Source organism: Dendropsophus ebraccatus, chromosome 5 (assembly GCF_027789765.1).
Source record: "Dendropsophus ebraccatus isolate aDenEbr1 chromosome 5, aDenEbr1.pat, whole genome shotgun sequence".
In the NCBI taxonomy this organism is placed as follows: Eukaryota; Metazoa; Chordata; class Amphibia; order Anura; family Hylidae; genus Dendropsophus; species Dendropsophus ebraccatus.
Window position 1 is genome coordinate 35,386,813 of NC_091458.1, and position 24,735 is coordinate 35,411,547.

The 24,735-nt window shown below is 44.0% G+C and overlaps 2 protein-coding genes across 4 annotated transcripts in view; one reads left to right on the forward strand and one right to left on the reverse strand.

Moving 5' to 3' along the window:
* RPL21 (ribosomal protein L21) overlaps window positions 1–24,735 on the forward strand; it is a 407,337-nt gene that overhangs the window by 209,279 nt on the left and 173,323 nt on the right. The gene's annotated exons all lie outside the window — the stretch shown is intronic.
* On the reverse strand, window positions 7,757–10,148 carry GPR12 (G protein-coupled receptor 12). The gene is made up of 2 exons (XM_069972061.1): window positions 9,931–10,148; window positions 7,757–9,286 (listed from the first exon to the last, which is right to left on the reverse strand). Exon 2 carries the CDS (start codon window positions 9,275–9,277, stop codon window positions 8,288–8,290), a length of 990 nt encoding a protein of 329 aa, XP_069828162.1. The 5' UTR covers window positions 9,278–9,286; window positions 9,931–10,148; the 3' UTR covers window positions 7,757–8,287.

A 24,735-nucleotide genomic window follows, 5' to 3' on the forward strand; every position in this document is an offset into this window, starting at 1 on the left:
TAACAAAAAACTCCAACAGGACCCCAAAAAGTTGATGGATCCAATGATTGATTGGATCCATTAGAGAACATCATGATATAAACAGAAGTTATAATACTAATGTGATAAGGGCCTTATGGACTCCATTATAAGTCTATACTGCTAGTCTCCTGCTATATCCTGCACCAAGACCGCAACCCATGAAAAGTTTTGACATTATCGCGTAACAAATCATAAGGTTTTTTTTAATTATGGTAACACTTTAAGGAAGAATATCTCCATACTACTACAATATACTCCATCTCATGGAACATGCCATAAAGAATGGAAGGTGTGTAGTGGTACAGTATATGCCCATAGACTTCTATGGATGCCATTTTATGGACTGCAACATGACGGGTTGCGGTGATTATCTGAGAAAAATTAATTTTCCCTTTTGAAAGTTCACAGTAAAAGGGACAGTACAAAAAAAAAGTCTTTACAATGTGCAAATAAACCCTCCAAGAAAATTTCATGAGGCCGTATGGACAAAACGCTGCAGACTACCGGGGTTAATTTTGGCCATTTCATAGACGCAATGTTCTCGGTGAAGCGGCTACCTGGCTTCTGAGATTTGTCTAGACCTGCTATATAAAGAGCAATCTATGCGCGAATTGTCTCATATTATGTTCTGCTGAATCGCTAAAAAGCTTCAAGTCGTTGGAAATAGACTTTCCAAATATAGAGATTAGCGTGGTTTGCAAAATCTTTAAAAAATAAAAATGACTCACTGCAGATATCATGGAAAAATAGTTACGGGGAAAAAGATCATGGAAAAAAAAGTCATGGTCAATATGGTCAGAGATCAATGCGGCATCATGGTTGGGGTCAGGTTAGGGCTTGTGACTTGTCGAAACTGACCCGTTAATAACAAACCTAATTCAAAAAGGTCATAGTCTATACCGGGGATAGGGAACCTTCGGACCTCCAGCTGGTGCAAAACTGCAATTATCATCAAGCATCGGCTTTGGCTGTCCAGGCATGATGGGAATTGTAGTTTTGCAACAGATGGAGGGCCGAAGGTTCCCCATCCCTGCTTTATACATAGAAATACTTATATTTCGTATCCATAATTCTCAGATCTGCTCATTTTCTGACCCATCTTCCTATTTAACCTGAAAAAAATATCAGCACTGAAAATGAAGCATTACTCAGCTTAATGGGTGTCCCTTAATTTCCATAGATACCAGCCTGGTGCTGCAGAGATCCTCATATCCTCCTTATGCCCCAATAAGTCACTTAATAGAGGGTTTCCTATTACAGACAATATAGTGTTCAACGACCAGAGCAAATCTGGGGCTGGAACTTTCTGAAATGCCAGGGCTACCAGGGAGAATTGTAATTTACAAGCTATGAGCAAATCTAGGCATATCGGTATAACTAGAGCAGGGATGGGGAAGCTTCGGCCCTCCGGATTGTTGCAAAACTACTATTCCCATCATGCCTGGTCAGCCTTTGGCTGTCCAGGCATGATGGGAATTGTAGTTTTGCAACAATCCCTCTATATCGCTAGTCTATACATTAGAAATATGATCTAGATGAACAGTCTTATGTGCTGTAAATAAGCAATGCTTCCAACAAGTATGTAGGTCCATACTTTGCGCTAAAAACAAACACCGAAACTCCTGTCTTCTTGCATGGTGCTCGCGTGCACTGCGTAGCAACCCAGTACTTGTACATATACAAGATGACCAGCACTCCTTCGCTTTCAGAAGTTCCTTCTCTATTTCATGTGATCACATTACAAAGTCATGTGACGCGTTTCAGCTCCTCCGAGTCTTTCTCGAACATACAGTATGAGAAAGGCTCCGAGAAGCCGAATCACGTCACATGACTATGTAAGGTGATCACAACGAAATAAAGCAAGTCAGTGTCAGCCATCTGTCTTTTCATAAAAAAAAAATTTAATGTAATAAATTTTAATTAAAAAAAAAAAATGTTAAAAGGGATAAAAAAAATACTATTTTCAAAAACATGGATTAAAATTTGATAACATGACCCTTTACTGGTATTTGTACCAAGAATCTAAAGAAATATTTGTGCCCACCATATGTTAGTGTTGGAAAAGAAACTATGCTCTATCTTTTATACGGCTGTCTAATTTTTTTCTTTTTTTTTTTTTTTTTTTTTTTTTTTATACTTTTTGTTATATATAGAAATTTTTTTTTTTTGCATTTTACCGGTTTAACTAAACATCTTTAAGGCTACGCGGAATTCAATGCATTATCTATCACAAACACTTTTCAAACATGGATTTGAGCTGCGATGGATAGAACACACAAAGACCAGATATGTCCATTTGCGGTTGCCGTGACAGGCTGATTACATTATAATGTATTTACTAGATGATGGAGTATGGCGAGTAGTTCGCTTTACCCTGATCAATAATGAAAAGTTGTCCAAAACAGTCCTGAACGTGTAGGTGTGAAGAGTATCCGGCTCTGTCCACACTAACATTAGAAAGTAGGTGTCAAACTCGCGGCCCTCCAGCTGTTGGAAAACTACAATTCCCATCATACCTGGCAATACCCATGTCCAGGCATGATGGGAATTGTAGTTTTGCAACAGCTGTTTGACAACCCCTGCTTTAGAAGACACCACTCCAAAGTGTCTCTAAAGCCTATTATAAGCCAATAGGGTCTGTTGGGCACAGATGTTGTCCACTGTTTGATGGACCTGGCATCTTCCATTGTAACGGCAGTGTGAACAGAGCCATAAGCTAGAATCATTACATTTTTGTTGCGAGTTGCAAAGGACACTTTCAACCATAACACACAAGCCCCACTGAGCACCAATGGACATTTTACCAGGATAGCCAAACATGATGTGAACGGGTCCTAAATCTGTTTTTCTGCATACACAACACAATCCTTATCCATGAGCTATATCTGGTTTGGCAGCTTAGACCCATTCACTTTGCTACGGCTCATTACACCCTGCATTAAGCAGTGTCCGCTAAATGTATACATCCGACATGTATCTATGATAGATGCCAAGTTTATGGATCCAGCTTAATGGAATAGCCCGGAAGTCTATCCTATTCCATCCCGCAAAGCCAATGGATACAACCAGAATAAGAGGCCAAAATGATGCATGAGGTAATGGGGGACTATGAATCGGTTTAATACATAAACATAATGTATATCCTGGCACGTCCATAAAACGGACACTTATTACGGCAAAGGGAAACGAGTCTTAGCTTTAATACCTGATACAGCCCATAAACAGGAGTGGAGATCCTGGTGGAAAATATCATTTAAAGCCTATGGGGGAGATTTATCAAACTGGTGTACAGTAAAATTGTATTAGTTGCCCCTAGCAACCAATCAGATTCCACCATTCATTTTTCAAAGAATCTGTGAGGAATAAAATTGGAATCTGATTGGTTGCTAGGGGCAACTGGGCCAATTCTACTTTACACCAGTTTGATAAATCTCCCCCAATGTCTCTTTCTCTTCTCCCTACAAGTAAGGAGCTATAATATGGCCAGGATCCTTGATGGGGGGACGTTTAGTGTGAATTCTGCACTTAAAAAATGTTCCTTAAAAAGGTACACCAAAGACCACCATGCACATTAGAGAAAAATTGTTGGAACCCGCTAATTCTGACTGGACCAACCAAACCATTCAATTTGTATGGGGGCCTCGCATATCATGGGAAATAAGGATCAATAGTAAGATCCTTTTGTGTCTTAGGGTATGTTCACACTGAGCAAATCAGGCGGAATCCCACTAGTCTCAGCGTGTCATTGCCCATCTATGGGAGAGCGTGCGCTCCTCCAGCTCTCTGCTTAAAGAAGTGACATGTCACTGCTTTCAGCGGAGGAAGTGGACGCACACGTGCCCTCCTATTCACTCACTGCAGGACACTGAGCACGGCGGGATTCAGCTGTATTTGTTCAGTGTGAACATACCCTTACACCCCTCACTGCAATCAGAGGAAACAAGGGAGATAACCATCAACTGAACGCATGTTCGGCAGACAGCTATGGAAGAGGTACGGCCATCTTAAAAATCCAAAAGCAAATCTGCACCATACATTAGGATTAATGGACAGGCTTACAACCTATAGGGTAGCCTCACACTTATCACGTGAAAAAAATTCCCCCACTCTTGTTATGTTTTCCTGGCATATTCCTATGCAATTTATTTTTCTCATAAACCACATGATCCAGATGTTTGCAGAACACCATTGTTATGACCTGTTTTTCACTTTTAGTGCATTTTTTCTTTAGATTAATTGCATTTTTTTTTTTACAAAATACAACAGGAAGGAACCTTAGTCTGATGTCACATAATGGTTTCTGCACAAACGCTGCCTCTAATGTTGCATTTTTCTGCATTTTTTAAACCAGAAAAACACTGGCTAAAAGTCTGCTTTTTTTACATTATGGGGTCACTTTTAATTTAGTTTAATAGGTTCAGCAGCAAGGTGTTCTCCTATTCAAAAGTCACAACCAATGGGTTTCGAGTATGCTTAAAGGGGTTATCCAGCACTACAAAAACATAGCCACTTTTCCTCCTACTGTTGTCTCCAGTTCAGGTGCGGTTTGCAATTAAGCTCCATTTACTTCAATGGAACTGAGTTTCAAAACCCCACCCAAACTGGGGACAACAGTAGGGGGAAAGTGGCCATGTTTTTGTAGCGATGGATAACCCCTTTAAGCTTTAATAATGGTAAAGAGACGCTTGATTAAGCGTTAAGCGCACCTGAAACACATTGGTTGTGACATATGGACCGCGGATTTATGTAATAAAAGACTTTTGGATTGGAGAACACCTTGTTTCTGAACCAACTTGATTCTCAGGGGTATGTTCCCACTACGGAATAACTTCAAGCGGAGGCCACGTGGTGGAATCTGCTTGAAGTTCTGTCCGTCCCATAGACTCAATGATATTTAACGGCGATTCCCACTGTCCACCCAAAGAATTGACATGTAATAGGAACATACCCTCACTTCTCACCACGTGGGGAGTTCAACAACAGGTGGATCCCATCTAGAGCGGTGAGCTTCAAAAATACCGAGAAAAACGTGAAACCACCTTTAGGCTATGTTCACACATATTTCACAGTAATTTTTTCAACCAAAACAAGAATTGCTTTAGAATTTTGCCCTGTTAGTTCCACTCCTGGTTTGTATTGAAAAAATACTGACCAAAAATACTGTGTGTGTGTGAACATAGCGTTAAGGTGAGTGCACATATCGCTGCAGAGGTTAAATCTGCAATAAATTGCAAATCCCAAGCACTTGTCGCACGTTTTTCCTGCACATAAACATGAACATGCTTTGGATTTTTACGGTCACTCTGGTGCCGATTTGTGGATTGTTTTTGGCTGCAGAAATATCCGCAGCATGTACATATATTCTGACAGGGTATGGTTCACGGGAACGGTACAATTTCTTTTCTATACAAACCATGGGGGGGGGGGGGGAGATGATATATTAAATAATAACCCTCTGCTATACTGCAAGCCTCTGGCTAGGATTTTGACCAATGATCTATCCATTCAACACATACAGAGCTAAAGGCAAAAAGCTGAACCGGTGAAGAGAACGTCAATATATCACTTGTAACAGATTCCCCACAGGCAGAGATGTGGACGGCTCCGAGCCTCCACCATGTTATTGCACCAGTGGTAAATGCTTGTGCACCAAACGGACTAAAGACGTCTTATATTAAAAAAAAAAAAAAAGCTCAACCACAACAGAGAAATTCCCAAACAGCGCATATAATATTTCAACAGTGGAAGATCAATAATGTTAAGTCCAGCTTTGTTTATTTGGTCCCATTTTGCAGCTTTTAAGCAGCTAAATATGGAAGATAAAAGAAGCGTCTTATTTCCGACCAGCTTTCTAGAAAGGGTATATTATTTTTAAGGAAGGCTCAGATAACAAGGACACTTTACCATGTGAGCATCGAACCGACATGCATTCATCAATACAGCGGCACTACATGAGGAGGACTTAACCCTACGGCGTCACTGATCCAAAACACAATGACTTGTACACGGGTGACGCTTCCAGCAGTGAAATGGTTACTACAACACACACCTTATTGCGTCACTATTTCTATTTTCACTGCACAGTTCCAATTACCACCTCAGAAAGGAAGCAAGCCATGCAGGTGTATTGTAATCCCTGGCGGCCTTGCACACATACAGAATCTCCAGGATGTCACAGCCTATTTCACTCTTCATTAGTGATTTATTGCCATAATTTCCCTGGAATCGATAGAACGGAAGGAATTTTTGCAGGGCGCCCCTCTTCTCCGACGGTCATCAAGTCCCTATTTTCTAATAAGTGCATAACAGCCGTCAATACGATGCAGGAATGACCTGAATAACCGGCACCTGACGTTCCGACAACATGGAATACACTCGGAACGGTCTGCACTCACTCTACAGTACATTCTCACAAGAACAGATTCAGTCCCAGTTAGAAGCCCCACTCTAACTCTTCTCTGGTCCCCAAGCCCTTTACATAACTGGGGGGGCGGAGGATTTATCAGAACTGGTGCACAAAAGGAGAAGGTTCGGAATGCTTTGGTTGCACTGGTTCAGATCCATCTCCCCCACTGTCATCCTATAATGTACATATAAAATAATAGACTTTCTAGGCCAGCCTTATACATGGTGGACTTCTAGCATATATATTTTTACACGACCAACCTAAACAAAAATAATGGGATTTTTTTTTATTACTGTACAATGTGCTTGTGCTATTCTGATTTTGGCATTTAGTCATTCATTAAAGATATGTATATCATCTATATAACATAATATACACTTGACACACACATACACACAAACATAAAAAAAAAAAGTGCCTAGCTGTATCAGGGTGGATTTACCCTGTTCATCTAAACGTGTTTGCAGTGGAAGCATCCCCATTCAGATGAACAAAATTTCTGCAACTAAATGTGAATCCACCCTACGGGTATGTTCACACCTACGTTATACGCTGCCAACTTGACGCTGTGTAAATCAATGTAAATAAATAGCTGAACACGGCATTGAATCTGCAGAATATACAGTGGGTGTAAACATCTCCTTACACTGCAGAAGATGTCTTCTAAGTGGGATTGGATCTTGTGATTCTTGTTGTCTAGCAATCATATAGTAAGAGTATTCAGCACTGGTCCTCAAGCATCTAGGAGTAGTAGTCGGATGATGGCGAGTTGGTATAGAAGAGTGAGCCCCAAGAGCTTTTTTTTTTGCTCTTCCTACGTCTTGAAGGAGAAAAGGATGGCATGACATTGGGACAGACAGTAGAGGGCTTCTGTGCAAGAATGATATATATTGGTCCCTTCTACTCCAATATCTTACATTACATTGACTAGTGTTGAGTGAACTTGCCAAACTGAACCCGAATGCTCGGCATTTGATTCCCAGTGACTGGAGATGTTGCATGTTAAGTGGTGTTGCCGAATTGGTTGAGTTTGGCAACATTCTCCGATCCCAAATACTCTGCATTTTACTCCCGGCAGCTTGAGAAGTTGGGTGCCGCCCTAGGGAGTCCTGGAAAACATGGATACAGCCTGGCTATATCCATGTTTTTCAAGACTCCCTAGGGCAGCATCTAACTTCTCCAGCTGCCAGGAGTCAAATGCAGAGAATTTGAGTTTGGAGAAAGTTGCGAAACTCAATTTGGCAACACCACTGCAACATCTCCAGTCGCTGGGAGTCAAACGCCAAGCATTCGGGTTCAGTTTGGCAAGTTCACTCAACACTAGTCATGACATCTACTAGGTCCTTAGGCACATATTGCACACATGATATGTCCACCATCATGGCCATTTACCATGTCCCTTGTTCGCTACCCTTTCACCATCTTTAGGGAACTCTATACAGGACAACGTTGAACTTCTACCATCAACAGACGTAAGGGTAACCTCAAGGGTACAAAGCCTTTGAGATGTGGCTTCTAGTGATGACTCGAGGACCAGGCTTAGGAAAACCACTGTTATAATTGCTATAGACTTACAAAGAGGAACACATCAATTATATCATTCTGAAAAACCACAAAACCTGAGTAAATGACACCTCAGATAGTGTTACAACATTAGCTCTTTAAATAGATATTGCACAATAGCGCCTTGACTTAATAAATAGATTGATTTCCATTTATGAAATGGAATGATCACTTTAATGCCACGTCCGAGTGTTATCGAGCACATCAATCCCAAGCGTATCTATTCTGTTTTTTTTTCTTTTTTTGCGTATTTACGTAAAATGAAGACTCCACCTGACACGTGAACGCCGTATATAATCATACGTCACTGGGCGACCGGGCTCTCTGAGACACGCTCGGTGGGATACAACCACAGCAGATCAACCACAAGGCTTTCTGGATTTCCTGGTTCCGGAAAGCATAGATGACGGGGTTGATCACAGAGTTGTAGGTGGCCGGCAATAGCGTGGCGTAGGTATAGATGGAAGGGTAGGTGTAATCTGCTATCAGTGAATACAGAGTGAAAGGCATCCAGCAGGCTGCAAACGTCCCCAAGATGATGGCCAAGGTTGATACTCCTTTGCGGGTGGTGACGTAGTGAGAAGTGGCCAAGAAATGGTGCTGTAAGGCGATCTGATGAGCGTGCCTCATGACTATTTTGCAGATCTGAATGTACAACTGGAGCATAAGTGCAAACATAAGCAAAAAGGAAACCGAAAGGGCAGCAGCATTATTTTTGGTGAGCGGCCTGATGACGCTACACGTTGATTCATCCTTAAGGCAATTCCAGCCCATTATAGGCAGCAGACCAACGCACGTAGAGGCTCCCCATAGGAAAACGAGCATGACGTAGGTGAAAGTGACTGTCCTTTCCGAGTTATACGTCAAAGCATAATAGAGTGATAGGTACCGGTCGACCGTGATGGCCAGCAAGCTGCACACAGAGGCACAAAAAGATGCGGCTATCAGTCCCACCGTGACCAGTTTCGCCGCTTCCGATTGTAGTAGATATGCAAAAATAAAATTGACTATTAGTCCAACACCGGCCAAGAGGTCCGCCAGGGCCAAACTCCCAATGAGAAGGAACATTGGGGCTCGTAGGCTTGGGTTATGGAAGATGATAAGGACCACAATAGCATTTTCGCAGGAGATTAAGGTTCCCGATGTGCACAGGACTATATCCCATGGGTTTACTATGAGCTCGGGCTTTAGCAGGGGGGAGTCCGCAGCTGAGATATTCTCTAGAGAACTGGCATCTATAGGATCCTGAGGCAGCCAGCTTAGATTAACCTTCGTATCTTCATTCATTTTAACCTTCTTCAATAAAAAGACAAGGCTTTAATGTAGAGCAGCGGAGATGGAGAACATGCAATCGTCTGCCGGGTCTGACATACACGGAAGCAAGGAGGCTAAGGGATCGTTCATGACATTGGGGAGGGGGGGACATGGAGGGGGAACGTAAATGGGACAGCTCCCTATACGTCTTAAATATTTCAATGATACAGACGTGTACGCTACAGATTGTACAGTGCACTCGGCATATATCACCTATATAGGGATGAAATAATGTATTCGCCCAGCGGGAAAGGGTCAGGCCGATGCTCAAATCGTTTGGCGACCCATTGGGAGAAGCCATCTGACACCTTTAAGGATGACAACTAATGCAAAATTGGGCAGATTAGTGCATAAGGGGGATGGGTTCACTATATGATTTTTTATATATATATATATATATATATATATATATATATATATATATATATATATATATATATTATGATGACATGGTCTGCACAAAAACATAAAAAATGGATAACCCATCTCCTCCCTGGTATATACAAGGCTATGGGGATGGGTAAGAGGATGCACAGCTTCCATGCATGAGACCCTCTGTATAAGAGAGGAGGAGGAGGAGGTGGTGGGGGATGCTACATACAATGAGCAGCTCACAATGTAGTCACCTTGAAATGCAATGGCTTGGGTCCCCGGCTGCTGATGTCCTATGGTCCTGAGAGAGTCCAGTGTGCCCGCTGTCCCTGCATCCTCTCCTCCTGCAGGGTGACGGTGGCCTGTGGGGCTTCCTGCAGGATGCAGGGGGCTGCAGGTGGATGGCTGGCGCGGCTCGGGCTGTCACATAGGGCTCCTCGCCCGGCGCACATAGCGGTCACAGCTGCCGCTGCCTCCGAGAGGCAGAAAGGACTGAGAGTCGGTCGCGTGCACGTGTGCGCGCGCCCCCTCCCCCCTGATCGCGCGGACCCGACTGCTGCGCGTCCCCGGATCTACTGCAGTGTGATAGAAAAAAAAAGCTAATTGAGGGGGATCTTATAACTTGTTAACCCCTTACATGACATGTTGTGACAACTGAGCCAAGAATCCCTTCCAAGAGATACTTGGCAGTCCTGCACCTAGAAACCTCCTAGATCTCTAAATCCTAGATCGATAAGGAGAGATCAGAGGTTCCATGGAAATATTGGTCAGATGAGAAATACTCAGGGATAACTTTGGTAGCTGTAAAATGATCATAACGAATCAGGATTTTTTTGTTAATCATAGACATTCATTATTTTTTATTTTGCCTTTTTTAGTTTCTATTTGGAAATATATATATATATATATATATATATATATATATATATATATATATATATATATATACAAGCCAAAAAGACAGAAATGGCTGCACATCGCACCCATGGCTGACACGAAAGATTATTCAGCTACATTTAAAACCAACATCAGAAGTTAGTATAAAATTTGGCCAAACCATATTGCCTCATGTACCAACGTGCAGGTCTTCTGATACACGAGTCCCTAACCAAAAAACATCACTGTGCCGGTCAGCGACCACAAGATATATATATATATATATATATATATATATATATATATATTCTGTGTGTGTGTGTATATATATATATTATATAGGTTATTACTATTATTATTATTTATTATTATATTATATATAAATATTATATATTATATTGATATATATATATACATACATTTTTTTTTACCAATAATACTAATGGCAGGTTGATTAGCACCACTCCTGGACTGGTTCTGCATTGCAACTAAGGGCCCTATTACACAGAAGAATTATTGTGCGATAAAATATCATTCTAATTTGGGCAATAATCTTTCCGTGTGTATGCAGGCAATGATCAAACGACTAACGAAAACTTGCTTGTACGCCGATCGCATCTTTAGAGCTGACCATAAAATCATTGGTAATCGTTCACTAGTCTTCAGTGTATGTTCACATTGCTAGTTTGTTACTACAATCATTCCTATGCTAGAGAATACAAACAATCGTAATTACGTGATTGTAACTAACGACTGTCGTTTCGTGTATCATGGGCGCTTGCAATCGTTTTCTCTAATAGGACCCTTAGTCCAATCAAATTTAAAGGGTCCAGATGCAGATTATATACATTGTCCAGTCAGGAGTGGTGTCTGTATTGGGAAACGGTGAAGGGGCTGCTGCACTTTACAGAGAGGGATCATGGTGTTAAGCTGCATTCACACGTTCTGTGTTCTGCATGGAACACGGACGTGGATTGCATGTAATGGACTTCTCCCCCGCCCGGGCAGCATCTGTGATAAGATTCTGGGAGCGGGGGAACTGTATGCATATGCGCCGCGCTGTAATGTATCAGCTGCATGGCGCCATCATTACAGCGTGACACATATCTGTACAGTTCCCCCACTCCCAGCATCTTATCACAGATGCTGCCCTAGCGGGGGAGAAGTCCGTTACATGCATTCCACATCCGTGTTCTGTGCACAACAAGGAACGTGTGAATGCAGCCCTTAGGTTAGGTTCACTTTTTTTTTTACATTAAACGTACTCGCTTTTATACGCTTGACGAGGATACAAATGTATCATATAACAAATGGATGCAAACAATGGTTTCTACTATATGCGTTACAGTGGGATCTGTTTCCCATTGAATTACATTATAAAAACTTTATGGAGTTTTTTTTCTGGACACATTAGTGGAGACTGCTATGCTCTACTATACAGCAAAAAAAAGGAACAAAATGGAAGCCAATGAAACCTAAACAAACAGAAACAATCTGTTTGACCATGTTACACCAAAGAGGTCAGTGTTTGCTTTAACACATAACGTCTCTGTTTCAAGAAGATAAAGGGGGAGCTTTATCAAACATGGTGTAAAGAGAAACTGGCTCCGTTGCCCCTAGCAACCAATCAGATTCCACCTTTCATTCCTCACAGACTCTTTGGAAAATGAAAGGTGGAATCTGATTGGTTGCCGGGGGCAACTGAGCCAGTTTCACTTTACATCATGTTTGATAAATTTCCCCCAAAATGTGTACACGAGAAGAAAACACAATGCAGTGTGAACCTAGCCTCACACCAGCTTGGTCTCCACAAACTAGACATTGATGTCATATATATATATATATATATATATATATATATATATATATAATCACTATGGCAGAAATTTTATTTTATTGATTTCCTTTAAAGGGGAACTCTCATCAGTCTAGAGGACTCTAACCTGCTGGTAGCTCCCTATAGCGCCGGGGACGCTGAGGAGGAAGGTATGTCTTGTACCTTCCTCCTTGGCACTGGTCCCATGCTGTCATTCAGGGTAAAATTTGCTCCGGAACACCATTAAGAGCATTGCCACATCATCTGCCCCACCCCCTCCATTGTTTATCATTAGAAGGGACTGGCTGGATGATGCGGCAGTGCTCCTAAGGATGCTCCGGAGCGACTATAACCGCAGGACTGGTGCTGGTAAGACACATACCTTCCTCCTCAGCGTCCCCAGTGCTATAGGGGGCTATGAGCAGGTTAGATTTGTCTAACCTACTGGTAGTTCCCCTTTATGTGGTTATTAATGACCCAACCTCTGTTATTTGTGTTAAAGGGGTTATCCAGTGCTACAAAAACATGGCCACTTTCAGAGACAACACGACTCTTGTCTCCAGTTCAGGTGCAGTTTGCAATTAAAGGGGTTATCCAGCTCTACAAAAACATGGCCACTTTCATCCAGAGACAGCACCACTCTTGTCTCCAGCATGGGTGGGGTTTTGCTGCTCAGTTCCATTGAAGTGAATGGAGCTTAATTGCAAACCACACCCGAACTGGAGTCAAGAGTCGTGTTGTCTCTGAAAGAAAGTGGCCATGTTTTTGTAGCAGTGGATAACCCCTTTAAGCTCCATTCACTTCAATGGAACTGAGCAACAAAACCCTGCCCAAGCTGGAGACAAGAGTGGGTCTGTCTCTGGAAGAAAGTGGCCATGTTTTTGTAGTGCTGGATAACCCCTTTAACTTTAGGAGACATAAAACCTTGTGTCTGTATCCTGAGGAAGATTTATTCCCAGTGCAGTGATTCTATGCTGTCATGAGATTTTACAGCAGTGCATGCATAATGACAGACATTTCCCATTTAAAAGGGTTATCCATGATCAGAAAAACATTGCTGCTTTCTTACAAAAACAACAACACATCTGCCTGTGTTTTGCTGTAGTTCCTCATAGCCACTTGCTTAAAGGGATATTCCGCTCGAACATAACTAAAAGAAAGCACTAAGCAAAGGAAAGAAAAATCCGAGTGCACTCACCGGTTGGGTGAAGAAATATTTCCTTTATTCAATTCTTCCATGCGTATAAGCGTGATGTAAATTCAGGGGGAGAGGGACGCCAACACCTTCCACCAAGGATGACAGCTGTTTCACGCCTCCTAATCGGCGCTTCTTCAGATCCCGCCCCTTCAGTCACGTCACCTCATATAGTCACATGGTGGTGCACCACGTCTAATAGATCATATGAATGAAAAGCACAAAGGAGACGTGAGAGATCTTAAATATATGGGATTAAAACGAATATATCACAAAGGGTATGGAGATGCCAATCGGCAGTTACTCCAATGTGAATCGCGTCTGATACTCGCTACTAACGCACAAGGTCAGATGGGCCTGAATGACCGTACTGACCTAAGTATGTTCTTGTAATCACTTGTCTTGAATTTTATGTATCTTTTTTATATGCATAATAGTAAAATTTTCTGATGTTTTTAAAACACATTGTAACGCCCACCATTCTGACACGTCACGCCATGTGACTATATGAGGTGACGTGACTGAAGGGGCGGGATCTGAAGAAGCGCCGATTAGGAGGCGTGAAACAGCTGTCATCCTTGGTGGAAGGTGTTGGCGTCCCTCTCCCCCTGAATTTACATCACGCTTATACGCATGGAAGAATTGAATAAAGGAAATATTTCTTCACCCAACCGGTGAGTGCACTCGGATTTTTCTTTCCTTTGCTTAGTGCTATATGAATTGCTACTGAACTTTATCCGATTGTTGCACAGCATAAGGTTACAGCTACATGAGAGAGCATACCTATCTATGAGCAGCTGGTGAGGCTATTACTATAATAGAAGCCGTAGTAGTGCCGACTCTTTCTATCTATGAACTGATTATAACTAAAAGAAAGCAGCATCATAGAACTGGGGGAAGGAGACTGAATAGATAATAACAAGTATGGAAGGAATTGTTAGGGTACTATTCCACTATTCCATCTCCTAGATCGCCGCTCGTTTTTTGGGCCTATTCCACGCCCCGATGATCGTTGAGCAAGAGATGCCTTTGCAGCCCTTGCAGCATACATTACCTGTCAGGTCTTCTCCTCCGTTCTGTCCTCCGGCGCTCTAGCATGGCTCGGGGAGGTCCCGGCCTGTGATTGGCTGGGCGCTCCGTCAGCTGACAGGCCATTCTGAAGCTAGAGTGTGCGGGATTGGGGAGGAAGACAGAGCGGAGGAGAAGCCCTGCAGGTAATGTATGCTGCGCTTCTCAAATCGTCGGTCACCGGCCGCGCACTGCTATTCCACCGTAGCGATGCGCGGTGGGGGAACAATGATTTTAGGTCTGGCCCTAAATGAACCATCAGCCGATGACACAATCATCAGCTGATCGTTCTCTCTATTACACCGAGCAATAATCGGCCGAATGGGGCCGATTCGGCCGATTATCGTTCCTGTGGAATAGAGCCCTTAGTCTTGCCATAGTCAGCAACATATGAAAAGTTATGTTTGAGTGGAATATTCCTTTATAATCCCAGTCCACACTGTCCTACTGCTTAGTATATAAGTTCCTGCTGTCACTTGTCTTGGCAACCCTTTACCTGGTGTCCTGTGAACCCACCCCTGCCCTGCCATGTGGGCTAAAACCAACCTTCACATGACTACATGAAATGTTCTATAAAAAGAGCAAAAAGCTGGAGATATAAAGGAGAGTATGATTATGGGAGGATTGGTTCACTGCAGGCAGAGCTGGGATCCGATTTCTGTGTCGAGGGAGTTTCCAGAAGAGATGAGAAAAAAAGTTGGTGCAATGTATCATAAATGGGATACAAAGCCATCTCTAAGGCTCTGAACTCTATTGATTCACAGTAAGCAGTATCATTTCCAAATGGGTTACCTTTTCAGAATATTCCATATATTCAATATTAATCATATATCCTTAGGGTAGGCTGTCAATATCAGATTGGTTTGTACTCCTAAAACTCCCGCTGATCAGCTGAGCATTGAGAACACAGCACCATACATTTTCTAGTGGCTGTGTCTGGTACTGCAGCGCTCTGTAGCTCTGTCCCATTCAAGTAAAGGCATCTGATCAGCAATACTAAGCACAACCATTGCAATAAATGGCTGGTTTCAGGTTATTGACCTCCATCTCACCAGATAAAGACGCTCTTAGCTGATGCTTATTTGATATAGACTTGGCTGCGTATATGTGTGGCTATTGAGTAGCAGAACTTTCAACACAGTTTTGGTTTTGAGAGTCAAGTTAAGGTTTTGACCGAAATATCCGGGCCTATCAAGTACAATGTGAATATCAGCGCTGTCACTTTACAATGAGGAACCATAATGGGTTCATTAAATGGTGCCTGGAGGAAAGGCTACCACTACTAAACTTATTGTTGCTCTTCAAAGTGAATGGGCAGGTTGGACTTTAAAGCATAATTCATTTAGTTGTCATATTTCAGAAATTAATAAATATCAACAGTACAAGTGATTTTATGAAACTCTGTAAAAAGTTTAATTCAGCAAAAGAGTTTCCTTCTGTACACAAAAATTTTAAAGCCTCCCCCCCCCCCCCACTTCAGAAGAAGCAGGATTTCTATGTCCATTATGCTCTATGGAGAGGGGAGGGGTCCAGGGGGATGAGTAAACATGGAGAGGAGAAAAGGCTGCCTTGCAAAATACTACATCCTTCAATCTTCTCTCACCAAGCTCCTAGATAAGCAGTGACCTTTCTGACCTCTAAATCCAGAGTTTTATGTGAACGGACAGTCTGCAAACTGTACAGATGTGTACCTCCCAACTTTTCGGATGGCCAAAGAGGGGCACTTGTGGTTCAGTCTAGGAAAATTTTACAGATGTTTCTATACTTTTTTTTTATTGAAGGATGCATCACACATACAGGATCAGCAGCAGACTGATGCATGCATTTAGTTACATTGATATCTGCAGCAGATCCTGTATGTGCGACTGCATCCTCAGGTCCCATCACACATAGTAACCTTGCCTGTAATTACGGACCAGCAACTGCGAACAGGATTACAAATGTTACAGCATTTGCAGGGACCCACTGTCAGATAGGTGACATGGACGCACAATGGCTAAATCATTTTTTTTGTGGCACGGATCATGTCCCCACAGATATGTAACACCTACAGATGTGTGTATGGGGCCATAGAACTCAATGAGTCTGCATGTGTGAAATGATGCGTGTAAGGGGCCATAATGTCACATAATTCATCTGAATTTAACAACTTTTAGGATCCAACTTGCAAAACATAGGGTATAATGGGACTCAGCAAACCCGTCTTCACTTTGCCCCTCTGTAATGTAGACAGCTTTGCTTGATAATGCACCGATAAGAAGTGAGGGGGGAGGTTGCAAAACAGCTTTTTGAGTACAGAAAGAGGCTTTTTTTGTCTAATAAAACCTACCACAGATTTTCTTAAAATTGTTTGTACTTGTACCTGTGTTACATTACTCCATTGAAATATGCAGTGTATATCAGCTACAGTTCAAATATACTATCCCTCCATGAACGTCTGTTTTCCTCTAATTATAGGTGATCTATGGGAATCCCAGAAGTAAGACAACCTGTGATCTCTTTAAAGTGATGGGAGGAGGTATCAGTGCATAGGGAGTGATGGGCCTTCCTCCAGTGCACAGGACCTTCTAATCAGTGTTGGACTGGGGTATCTTGGGCCCACCAGAGGAAATGATTCTGGGGGCCCACCAATGAAGACCCAGTGAGAAACCATATGTCAGTCAATGTTAGTGAAGATACTAAAGCTCGGAGCCCACCGGAGGATTCTCCGCTCCTCTGGTGGGCCAGTCCGAAACTGCTTCTAATTACCAAATACAGAAAAATGTCAATATCTGGAGAATTGGGTGATGGATTTGATAATGAGGAGCACCATTCAATTCAGTGCAGCGGCACCAATCTGAAAATGTAAAAAGTTATTGCAGTGATAGATTTGCTTCAATATCAAAAGAGTGCTTTAACCCCTTCAGGGGCGGACCTACCGCCGTAGCAGCCATAGCGGCCGCTACGGGGCCCCTGGCACCAGGGGGCCCGTGGCCTGGGCCCCCCAGAGCTGACTGTCTGAAGCACCCGGGGGCCGAGCGGGCCTCCCGGGTGTTAAGTGTCGTGATTGACAGCGCGAGAAACCATAGGCTTCCCGCGCTGTCAATCACTCTTGTGACCGCAAGCAGCGTTTTGCTTGCGATCACAAGAGTTTCCGCCCGATGAGCAGCTCCCTGCCGAAGTCCCGGGCAGCGTCATCATTGAGCGCCGCGGCGGCTGGGACTTCTGGTTTGCGTTCCCTGTACAGGAAGTCCCAGCCACCGGGGCGCAGCCTGAGCTCAGTGATGGCGCTGCCTGGGACTTCAGCATGGAGCGGCTTATTGGTCGGAGGAAGAGAGAAGAGGAGACCGGCGACCGACGGGGGAGCGTGTGGTTAGGTGAGTTGTATTTTGTTTATTTTTATCAGAGGGGAACACTGGGGGCTATATGGGGGCTGAGGATGCACAACACTGGGGGCTATATGGGGGCTGGGGATGCACAATACTGGGGGCTAAATAGGGGGATGCACAATACTGGGGGCTATGTGGGGGCTGAGGATGCACAACACTGGGGGCTATGTGGGGAAGGGGATGCACAATACTGGGGGCTATGTGGGGGCTGGGGATGCACAATACTGGGGGCTATGTGGGGGCTGGGGATGCACAATACTGGGGGCTATGTGGGGGCTGGGGATGCACAATACTGGGGGCTATATGGGGGCTGGGGATGCACAATACTGGGGGCTATGTGGGGGCTGGGGATGCACAATACTGGGGGCTATATGGGGGCTGGGAATGGACAATACTGGGGGCTATGTGGGGGCTGGGGATGCACAATACTGGGGGCTATGTGGGGGCTGGGGATGCACAATACTGGGGGCTATGTGGGGGCTGCGGATGCACAATACTGGGGGCTATATGGGGGCTGGGGATGGACAATACTGGGGGCTATGTGGGGGATGGGGATGCACAATACTGGGGGCTATGTGGGGGCTGGGGATGCACAATACTGGGGGCTATGTGGGGGCTGGGGATGCACAATACTGGGGGCTATGTGGGGGCTGGGGATGCACAATACTGGGGGCTATGTGGGGGCTGGGGATGCACAATACTGGGGGCTATGTGGGGGCTGGGGATGCACAATACTGGGGGCTATATGGGGGCTGGGGATGGACAATACTGGGGGCTATGTGGGGGATGGGGATGCACAATACTGGGGGCTATGTGGGGGGATGCACAATACTAGGGGCTATATGGGGATGGGGATGCACAATACTGGGGGCTATGTGGGGGCTGGGGATGCATAATACTGGGGGCTATGTAGGATGGGGATGGACAACACTGGAAGCTATACGGGGGGGGGGGGGGGCTGGACATCATAAGGGGGCTTTATGGGGGCTGGACAACATAAGGGGGCTATATGGGGGAGTGGACAACATACAGGGTCATCTCTAAGAGGACTACACAGAAGTAATCTCGGCTCTCCAGCTGTTGCAAAACTACAGCTTTAGCTGTCCAGGCATGATGGGAGTTGTAGTTTTGCAACAGCTGGAGAGTCGAGGTTCCCTACCCCTGATATAGGTGATGCACATGGGGCCATCTATACGGAGCACTGAACAAGGGGCAATCTATAAGCTGTCTACACAGAGGGGGGCATATACTATAAGGGATATATATATATATATGTTCCTATACAAGGAGCAGGGGTGATTCTAGCCTCTCTGCTGCCCGAGGCGAACTATAGGATGACGCCCCCCCCCCCCCCCCCCGGTCAATCCGCCCACATTATAATACACTACTGAATACAGTCTCCCCCGCTCCCAGCATCTAATTACAGATGCTGTCCGGGCGCGGGGGTCTCTGGTACATGGTACAATCAGTGGCGGATTATAATGTGGGCGGCCGCCCGAACCGCCCATATTATAATTTGCCACTGAATGCCGCCCCTAGGGGCGTAGCTAATGTCTCTTGGGCCCTGGTGCAAGAGGTCAACTTGGGCCCCCCCTTTCTCGATGCTATTGGTATATATATATATATCTCAAGACTGATATTACCAATAATACCAGTATACAGGAAATATTATCACCGCCATACTGTTACTAAACAAATCCTGTTTACTGAGACCAATATTACCAGTACACAATGAGAAATATTACCGCCACACCACAACCATCACCACCATATTGTTACTGACCAAATCCAGTATACTAAATCCAATAAAACACAGTACCAGATAACAAGTAACAAGTAATACCACCACATAGTGACTAACACCACCGCTGCTACTGAATATAATCCTCTGTACATAGACCAATATCACTTCATACAGTCATATAGAGGTGGACGCACTGTACACAGGATCTATACACCATATACATTACAGTGCAGTTATATCAAGTGACTCACTGGGGACGTCTTCTCTGATCTGAGTTCTTCCCTTTTCATCTTCTCCATCTGTTGTGGGCGATTTTGAATACTTCTCTGGGCCACGAATCCACAGAATCTGCCAGACAGACATATTAGGCTCCTCACACTGACACCATCATCTCTCTAAAAACTGCACATCTGTACTGTCCCCTTTACACCCTCATTTAGTAGGTAGCCCTGACACTATGTGACCCCCCTTAAAGTACATGCCCCCCTCTGTGCATGCCCTATTGTATACACCCCCCATGTAGTCCACCTTATAGATGGCCCCCAATGTTTCCCCCTTATAGATGGCCCCCTGTGTTGTCCCTCTTATAGATGCCCCCCATGTTATCCCCCATATAGATGGCCCCCCATTTTATCCCCCTTACAGATGCCCCCCATGTTGTCCCCTCCTCCTGCCCCTTTATCACCATACTACTACCCCTTTCATCCTCCTGCCCTTTCATAATCATACTACAAACACCTCCATCATAATACTACCACCCCCTTCATCCTCCTGCCCTTTCATCATCATACCACTACACCCTTCATCATCCTCTTGTTCCTTAATCATCATACCACTACACCCTTCATCATCCTCTTGTTCCTTAATCATCATACCACTACACCCTCATCATCATACCACTACACCCCCCATCATCCTCTTGTTCCATCATCATACCACTACACCCCCCCATCATCCTCATGTTCCATCATCATATCACTACACCCCCATCATCCTCTTGTTCCATCATCATCATACCACTACACCCCCCATCATCCTCTTGTTCCACCATCATACCACTACACCCCCATCATCCTCTTGTTCCACCATCATACCACTACACCCCCCATCACCATCATACCATTACACCCCCCATCATCCTCTTGTTCCATCATCATACCACTATACCCCCCATCATCCTCTTGTTCCACCATCATACCACTACACCCCCCATCATCCTCTTGTTCCATCATACCACTACACCCCCCATCATCCTCTTGTTCCATCATACCACTACACCCCCCATCATCCTCTTGTTCCATCATCATCATGCCACTACACCCCCCATCATCCTCTTGTTCCATCATACCACTACACCCCCCATCATCCTCTTGTTCCATCACCATACCACTACACCCCCATCATCCTCTTGTTCCATCATCATACCACTACACCCCCATCATCCTCTTGTTCCACCACCATACCACTACACCCCCATCATCCTCTTGTTCCATCATCATACCACTACACCCCCATCATCCTCTTGTTCCACCACCATACCACTATACCCCCATCATCCTCTTGTTCCACCACCATACCACTACACCCCCATCATCCTCTTGTTCCATCATACCACTACACCCCCATTATCCTCTTGTTCCATCACCATACCACTACACCCCCCATCATCCTCTTGTTCCATCACCATACCACTACACCCCCATCATCCTCTTGTTCCATCATCATACCACTACACCCCCATCATCCTCTTGTTCCACCACCATACCACTACACCCCCATCATCCTCTTGTTCCATCATACCACTACACCCCCATTATCCGCTTGTTCCATCACCATACCACTACACCCCCATCATCCTCTTGTTCCATCATCATACCACTACACCCCCCATCATGCCCTTTAAAACAAAAAAATCTTTACTCACCTGAATGGTTCCTCTAGTCTTCTTGTCACGCGCGCTGGCGGGCTTACCGCGGCTGGGGGCGGGGCTTCCTGCGGAGGGGGCGGAGCTTCGCGGGACCTGTTTTTTTGCCCTCAAGATGCTCCCAGCCCCGCTAGTCAGCCGGGGGCAGTCCCAGCCTCCTCTTGTGATCGCAGGCAAAACATTGTCACAAGAAGGAGTGGGAGGCGGGCAGTACAGTGGCAGAACAGTAGCGGCCCCGTCGCGGCGCTGCGACCGTGGTAGCTACGCCACTGAATGCCGCCCCCATGATAACAGCTGGTGGCGCCGCCTGAGGCAGACGACTCAGGTCGCCTCATCATTGCGGCGCCACTGACAAGGAGTCAGGGCTACTCACTGAAAGAGGGTACAAAGGGGCCATTACAGATGTGCAGTTTGTATACAGATGAGGATGGTGTCAGTGTGAGGAGCCTAATATGTCTGTCTGGCAGATTCTGTGGATTCGTGGCTCCGAGAAGTTCTCATAACGGCCCAGGACAGATGGAGAAGATGATGAAAAGGGAAGAACTCCGATCAGAGAAGACGTCCCCTGTGAGTCACCTGATGTAACTACACTGTAATTTATATGGAGTACAGAACCTGTGTAGATCTGGGTGTGTTGATGGCGTAGTGGTCGGTCAGGGGTGGGGGTGGATTTGGGGTAGGGGGGGCCCCAATCAAAGGTTTGCTATGGGGCCCAGCCATTTCTAGTTACGCCCCTGAACCCCTTGCCTCCGCAGCCTGTTTTGGCCTTAATGCCCCGGGCCTATTTTTCAATTCTGACCTGTCTGTCTTTATGTAGTGATAACTTTGCGATGCTTTCAATAATCACGGTTATTCTGAGATTGTTATTTAGTGACATATCCCTCTTTATGTGAGTGGTATACTTTGGTTGATACATTCAGTAGGTTTTTTTTGTAAAAAAAAAAAACACAACATTTTCGCAAAAACGTTATATTCAAAATTCTCTTGTTCTAAGAAAAATAGTCATGCCACATGAACTAATTATTACTGCAACTTCTACAACATGTCTACTTTATGGTGACGTAATTCGGTGAACATCCTTTTACTTGTTAGGATGTTAGAGGGCTTCGAAATTTTGCAGCGATTTTTCAAATATTCAGGAAAATTTCTAATTCTGATTTTATTAGGGACCAGTTCAGTTCTTGTGGGGCCTGTATGTTAGTTAAACAAAAAACAGCAATCACTGAGCTCAGAGAGACCAGCGACAAAAAAATCAGATGGAGTACTCACTGAAGAGTCTCCACTGATGCATTGCCCCCTATAAATTTAAATATGCAAAAGAAGGGTCCGTGGAGTCTCAGTTACGAGTCTCAAAACACGGGAATGTGTTAGTTACCCCCATAAACCCCTCCACTGTAAAAACAGCACCCCTCAAAGTATTCAAAGTAACATTTCATAAGTTTATTAACCCTTTAGGTCTTTTGCAGAAATTTAAGCATGTTGGAGGAGGAGTTTAAAATCTTCATTTTTTTGGCAGATATTCTGTTTTAATCCAAATTTTTCCTCTAACACAGCAAATACTAACTGAGAACTACCACTCACTATTTATTCCGCTTATTCCAATGTTTCTAAAAAATCCCCTGTATGTGGCCGCAGTGCGTCACCTGAGTCAACCGCAGACATGACAAAGACCTGGTGAATTTTGGGGCCTTTTTTATTTCAGTTTTTTTTAGCTATTATACCATGTCACAGAGGCCTTGCAGTGCCAAAATATTTGTGTAAGACAAGTTGACGTTTCCATCGGTACCATTCTGGGGGACATGTGACACCTGATCATTTTTTATTAAATTTTTTATGAGGTGGTATGAATAAAAAACACAATTTAGCAGCTGTTTTTCATCATTTTTTTTTGTATGCCGTTTAGTATACATCACATATGACATGTTATCGTTATTCATCAGGTAGGTACGATTACAGTGATATGCATTTTATATAGCTTTTGTTTTACTTTATGGTGTTTATACTATAAATACTCTTTGTGTCATGCATATTGTAAGAGCAGTGATATTTTTATTTTTTCGCCAATGGAGCTTTTTTTTTGCGGCAAAAGCTGACGCTTTTAGTGGTACACCTTTTGGGTACATGTGACGTTTTGATAGTATTTTGCTATACTTCTTAGGGGTGGGATTAACAAAAATATTTCATTTTGGTTAGTTTGTTATTTATTCCTTTTACGGCATTAATTGGGCAGGATAATTAATGTAATGGGTTAATAGACGGGGTCAGTGCGGACACGGCGATACCAAATATCTGTATTTTATTCATAGGGGATCATTTATAAAGGGGTGGGGGTGGAGAATGTGTATATTTAGTTATTTATATTTATTTCATTTATTTATGTAACTTATTTATTTATGTATTTATGTATTTACAGGGTTAACTGTCCAGGGAGGAGCGCGGCTCCCCTCCGGCCAGGGGCAGCAGGAGGAGGTTGTGTGATACTGCCTCCTCCTGCTGCCCGATCGGCGCTAGGGACAGCGGGGGAGGCAGGGAAAGCATGACCTTCTGGAACGTCATGTTGCAGGAACTACCTGCTTTACATGACATCCCGGGAACGTAATTTTGCGGCAAGGAGTTAAGGCTGTGTTCACACATGTTGTTTGTTTTGCGATTATGATGCACAATTCATGACAAAATAGCCACAAATCACAGCAGGAAAGGACCTAGGAAAGGCAACTGATAAAGGTCAAACCAGTTTGGCAGTCTATTGATCAGTCAGTATTGTTACACTTCCCCTTTAAGCCATTTGAGATAAGCCTTGTGTGGCCAGCGGAAAGTAAAACTCCCCAGACAATCTCATTGTGACTTTATATTAAACATCAGGTATACTATTCCGTTAGCATTATTAAAAGTTATAGTAACCAGGAGTGAAATGATACTCTGGAAGTCACATTCCAGCAGATTTGTTGGCGGTTATTGGAATTCCTTTTATGATTCTTTTTTTTAATTAGTTATTTTTGATCATTTGTTAATTATTAACTAGAAGACACAATGATGAGACAGGAAAATGCAGAAACCCTTTTTGTCTG